Source organism: Entelurus aequoreus, linkage group LG12 (genome assembly GCF_033978785.1).
Source record: "Entelurus aequoreus isolate RoL-2023_Sb linkage group LG12, RoL_Eaeq_v1.1, whole genome shotgun sequence".
Taxonomy (NCBI): Eukaryota; Metazoa; Chordata; class Actinopteri; order Syngnathiformes; family Syngnathidae; genus Entelurus; species Entelurus aequoreus.
This window is the reverse complement of record NC_084742.1, coordinates 47,805,367-47,811,366: the sequence shown is the minus strand read 5'-3', so window position 1 is coordinate 47,811,366 and position 6,000 is coordinate 47,805,367. Positions and strand designations below refer to the sequence as shown.

Genomic DNA, 6,000 nt, shown 5'->3' with positions numbered 1-6,000 from the left:
ATGTACTCACTGTGCTCACAAATTCTTCCAGAGAACTTCTCGGGACACAGACACTCAAATGCTAGATTGTGTGGGATGCAGGTGCCTCCGTTGCGACACGGCTTTTCCTTACATGGATTGATGATTCTTCGTGACGTGTGGACGGAGCCTGATACGTAAAAGCAACAGTTAAAATGTACAGTTAGGGATGTAAAGATATGAAAATTTCCTATCCTGAGTTATTGTGACCAAAATTATCAGTTATTATTATCACAGTATTGTGAATGTACTCAAAAAGTAATTATACACACACACTGAAATATTTTAATCATGTTTTCTTTAAAAATAAATAAATCCAATAAAAGTGAATTTATTTTTCTTGACAGAAAAAAACATTAAATATTGTTCTGGCTTCTTAAGAGTCATATTTTTTTAGTTATTTAAGCGTTTAATAGTTATTCTTCCGTTAAAAGGTTTTAGAGTTTTTCTCAATGAAAAGGCACAGGGGTTGCACACCCAGTTTATGTGAAGTCATGCGGGTTCACTTCCTGTTGTAGACAGGTCCGTGCAGGGTCGTATTCTGTACTCGCCACATAACAGACACCACCAGGTCATTTACTCACATATTTGTGATGAAATGTGTCACTCTCCACTTCAACTCTGCATCCTCTACTGACAAAAAGGCCGTTGCTGACTGATACGTCAAGCTACCTGTTGTGATGTACAACCCTTGGAAAAAATAATGGAATCTCATGTCTTGGAGAATGTTCAGTTGTCTAACTTTGTAGGAAAAATAAAGCAGATAACAGACATGACACAAAAACTATAGTCATTTCAAATGGCAGTTTTCTGGCTTTAAGAATCAGGATCCAAGAAATCAAGAATATAAATTATTGTAGTCAGTAACAGTTTCAGTTTCAGATCAAGCAGTGAACATTTGAGAATCACTTAACTCAGAGGAACAAACTATGGAATAATGAAAAACAGACAAAAAAACACTACAACACACCACTACTACATTGTTGCACCACTTCTGGCTTTTATTTCAGCTTGCTGTTTCTGAGGTATGGACTTCATCATCATCGGCAGCTCAGTCTCGAGAGACCATACTGATGCGCGTCTGGAGTCTTGTCATGTTGTTTGGCATCGTCTGCTATGGCTGCGCAGTCCGATCTGTGAGTGACAGTCTTTATTGCAGTTTGTGCAAATGAATAAGGTGGCCTGGGTTTGAGGGGTTGCTGCAGTGCACTTCCTGCGTCTCCTCTTCTCTGCTGCAAGCCGATCTCTTGCCACCTCAGCTTCTGCACTGCCCTTGTGGACAGTCTGACGCCAAGCATTTCTGTCCATGGCCTGTACCTCCCAGCTGTCAGGAGAGATGTTGCATGCTTTCATGTCTCTTTTGCAGACGTCCTTGAAGCGTAGTAGGGGGCGACCAGCTCGTCTGGTGCCAATGGTCAGTTGTCCATACATGATGTCCTTAGGTAGTCTTCCATCCTCCATCCGTCGGACATGGCCGAGCCAGCGGAGACGGCGTTGACTCAGCAGGGAGTACATGCTGGGGATCTTGGCGCGCTGCAGGATGTTGGTGTATGGGATGTGGTCCTGCCAGCTGATGTTGAGGATGCGCCTGAGGCACCGCATGTGGAAGGTGTTGAGCCGACGTTCTTGCTTCATATAGGTGGTCCAGGATTCACTTCCATAGAGAAGGGTGCTGAGAACGCAGGCCTGATATACACGGATCTTGGTGTGTTCTGACAGCGCTCCGTTCTCCCACACTCTCTTGGTCAGTCTAGCCATGATGGTATTTGCCTTTCCGAGACGCCTGTCCAGTTCGATGTCCAGTGAGAGGTTGTTGCTGATTGTTGATCCCAAGTAGGTGAACTCGTCCACAGTGTCCAGTCTGATGTTATCAACTGTGATGGAGGGGGCAGTACTGATGTCTTGTGCACTGATGTTGGTCTTCTTCAGGCTTATTGTGAGCCCAAACTGCTTACAAGCATCGGCAAAGCGGTCAGCCAAACTCTGAAGGGCATCCTCTGTGTGAGTCATGAGGGCTGCATCATCAGCAAACAACATCTCCCTGATGAGAACTGTCCTGACCTTGGTCTTAGAACGCAGTCGCGCCAGGTTAAACAATCTCCCATCAGACCGGGTGTGCAGGTATACACCATCAGTGGAGGAGTCGAAGGCGTAAGACAGGAGCAGGGAAAAGAAAATCCCGAAAAGGGTTGGTGCAAGTACACAGCCCTGCTTGACACCACTGTTGATACAGAATGGTTCTGAGGATGATCCGTCATACAGGACTGTGCCCTTCATGTTGACATGGAAGGAGGTCACCATGCTGCCGAGCTTTGGGGGGCAGCCAATCTTCTCAAGGAGCTGGAATAGGCCTTCCCTGCTGACCAGATCGAAGGCCTTGGTGAGGTCTATGAACATCATGTAGAGTGGCTGGCCTTGCTCTCTACTCTTTTCCTGGAGCTGTCGAAGGGAAAAGATCATGTCAGTTGTCGACCTGCCTGCTCTGAAGCCACATTGGGATTCTGGATAGACACGATCCGCGAGTCTCTGCAGCCTGTTGAGGAGGATGCGTGCATACACTTTGCCGACAATGCTGAGAAGGGAGATCCCTCTGTAGTTGTTGCAGTCACTGCGGTCACCTTTGTTTTTATACAGTGTCACAATGGTGGCGTCACGCATGTCTTGTGGGACTGCACCTTCCTCCCAGCACATGCAGAGCAACTCATACAGAGGCTGAAGCAGGGCAGGTTTCCCGTGCTTGATGGCTTCAGGTGGGATGTTATCGCTACCTGGTGCTTTGTCGTTTGGGAGGGCATCAATGGCTTTGCTGAGCTCTTCCATAGTGGGCACTTCATCTAGCTCCTCCATGATGGGCAGATCCTTCGTACCACTAAGGGCAGCATTGGAAACTGATGTTTCACGGGAGTACAGTTCTGAGTAGTGTTCCACCCATCTGGTCATCTGTTCCTCCCGGTTAGTGATCTTCTCCCCTGACAGAGATTTCAGGGGGGCAATTCCTTTTACTGCAGGGCCAAGGGCCTTTTTGATGCCGTTGTACATGCCGCGTGTGTTTCCGGACTCGGCACAGCTCTGTATTTCCTTACACAGTTGTTGCCAATATTCATTGGCACACTGTCTAGCAACACGCTGGGTGGTGTTCCGAGCCCTTCTGAGTGCTGTGAGTGTCTGTTCATTTGGGCATTCCTTGTGTGCTAAGAAGGCTGCACGTTTAGCCTCTATTTCTGGTTTCATCCTTGGAAGGTGGGCTTTGAACCAATCCTGGCAGGGATGTTCTTTCTTGCCAAACGAGGACATGGCCGTGTTGTAAATTTTGTCCCTCATGGCATTCCACTTTCCTGTGGCGTCATGATCTGGCAGGTCCTGTAGGGCTTCATCCAGGTTGGTTACATATGCGTCCACCTTAAGGGGATCTGACATGTGTACTGTGTTGATCCGGGGGCGGCCTTTTGGTTTGGAGTGATGTAGCTTGCGTGGCTGGAGACGCACTTTGCTGCACACAAGGGCATGGTCAGTGTCACAGTCTGCACTATGGTAGCTTCTGGTGATGAGGACATTGTTTAAGGCAGAGCGCCTGGTGATGGCAAGGTCGAGTTGGTGCCAGCGTTGGGACCGCGGATGCCTCCACGACACTCTGTGTGATGGTTTACACTCGAAGAAGGTGTTTGTAATGCAGAGGTCATGGTAGGAGCACAGTTCCAGCAGCCTTTGACCATTCTCATTTACCTTCCCTGTGCCATGACGTCCAAGGCAGGAGGGCCATGACTTGTGATCTGCACCTACTCTGGCATTGAAGTCGCCAAGGAGGAATAAGGGCTCATCTTTTGGGAGGCCCTTTATCAGTTCATCAAGCTGCCCATAGAACTGGTCTTTTGTGTCTTCCGATGAGGTGAGAGTGGGAGCGTACACACTGAGGATGTTGACATGACCAGCAGCAGTGGCGAGGCGGATGGACAAAAGGCGCTCGGTGCCACCTGAGGGAGGCTCCACTGCAGCCAGGAGGGTGTTTTTGATGGCAAAGCCAACACCATGCTGGCGGGGCTCTTCGGGTTCTCTGCCCTTCCAGAAGAAGGTGTAGTTCTCCTCTCTGAGGGAGCCGCTGGAAGGGAGCCGGGTTTCTTGGAGGGCAGCTATGCTGACGTTGAGTCTGGTGAGCTCTCTGTCAATGATGGCTGTCTTTCTGGTGTCTTCCACCACTCTGAGGTCATCTGAGATGCCTGTGCGCATAGTGCGCACGTTCCAGCTACCAAATAGAAGAGCTGGAGTCTTCTTTTTAATTTTCTTATTGTTTGGTGCAAAGATTTACCGTCTGCTCATCGTGCCTTTACAGTACACTAAGCTCCAGGCACCCACTGAAGCAGGCAAACGTTGGCGGGCCGACACCCTACTGACCGGGGGCTGCCCGGTTTAAGGCGGGCAGTAGTCGTCCACTGGGACACTATGATCCCTCCCACCGTCGAAGCTGACCCGTGGCGCCCCATACTTACGCCAATCAGATGGGACTTATAACCCGTAAACTGCCAGCTTCCGTGTTGTGTCCTCACTCTTGCGAGCGAGGCTGGAGTGACCTCTCCAGTTTTTGTGACCTCCATGGCGCAAGCCTGGGCATAAGGTATGGGGACTTTGGGTTGCCCAGTCGTCAGAATCCCCCTCTTGGCTTGGCTGACGGGATCCAAAGGAATGCGGAGCATGACGTTTGGCACCAGCTTTGCTGCAGGAGTTGCCGGAAGGGTGTTGTCTTGCGAGCACCTATCCGCCTTCGGGGCTCCACTCCGGATTTGTAAGGTTTACTCCTTTACACTTGGCCGTTGAGTCCTATGTGGTCTTCCTCCGCCCTAGCCGTTGGCTGACTGGTGCAGCTCCTCCGCCTAGTGGTGCAGTGTACACACCACCCCCTCACGTGGTTTGGTCTGCCAGCTGAGGCAGTGTACCGGGGTGTGGCGCTTGGAGCCAGCACGTGAGAGATTTAGGGGATGGATGAGAACCGGTGAAGCGTGGCCTCCCTACGAGTAGGGAGCAGCTGCCAATCAACAAGGGTGCTATCTCTACCCACCCCCCTACACCCCATGGACTTAACGAGTGACAAACAGTAGTCTTCATTAATCTTGCTCCAACTTTCTCTGACTGCTGTTGTCGGATCAGCTTTGCAGGTTGCAGACTTGTTATGGAGCGTTTTCTTCAATTTCCACCACTCATTTTCATTTAGATTAAGATCAGGGCTATTTGCAGGTCATGACATTGACCTTTTGTATCTTTATTGAAATAAAGTTTTTGCTCTATTACAGGGTGCATTATCATCTAGAAAATCATGTCATTATCCCCAAACATACTTTCCATTGATGGAATAAGAAAAGTCACCAAAATGCCAATGTAAACTTGTGCATTTATTGAAGATCTACAGTAGTGGCCACCATCTTCCCAGTGCCATTACCTGAGATGCAGGCCCATATCGTCAATGACTGTGGAAATGAGCATGTTTTCTACAGGCAGTCATCTTCATAAATTTCATTGGAGCGACACCAGACAAAAGTTCCAGCATCATAAAAATAACAAAAAATAACACCAATAGATATAACAATATTGATAATGAATAATTTGCATGCAGATTTGCGATTCATCAACGAATATAGCTTTCGTCCATTCATTCATAGTACACCATTGCTTTTCCTTAGCCTATTGGAACAGTGGTTTATTATGTTTAGGTGTTAATGATGGCTTTGTTTTATTTTCTGTGTATTTAATTACCATTTCCTTAAGGCACTTTCTTACAGTTCGGTCACATTTAGGTCTCCAGTTTCTGCCAATTTCTTCATTTGTTTTGCTGTGCATTTTCTGTTTTCAAGACATACTGTACTGCTTTTTTTATTTTTTGTTTTTAATTAGCCCTGCAGCTCGGATAGGCTCCAGCCACCCCACGCAATCCCGAGAGGGACAAGCAGTAGAAAATGGATGAATGGAAAATGTCCTGTCCAGCCAGTCAGGCAA

The 6,000-nt window shown here is 48.1% G+C and overlaps 1 protein-coding gene across 6 annotated transcripts in view; it reads right to left on the bottom strand.

Annotated features, from left to right (window-relative positions):
- Positions 1 to 6,000, bottom strand: part of LOC133662286 (hepatocyte growth factor activator) — a 46,493-nt gene that overhangs the window by 33,306 nt on the left and 7,187 nt on the right. For 5 of the 6 annotated variants that reach the window (XM_062066153.1, XM_062066156.1, XM_062066157.1 and 2 more), the window contains one exon: positions 11 to 148. The exons of the other annotated variant lie outside the window; for it this stretch is intronic. In XM_062066153.1, coding sequence (XP_061922137.1) covers positions 11 to 148 — 138 coding nt within the window. The remainder of the gene's footprint in view (positions 1 to 10; positions 149 to 6,000) is intronic. 6 annotated transcript variants of the gene reach the window in all.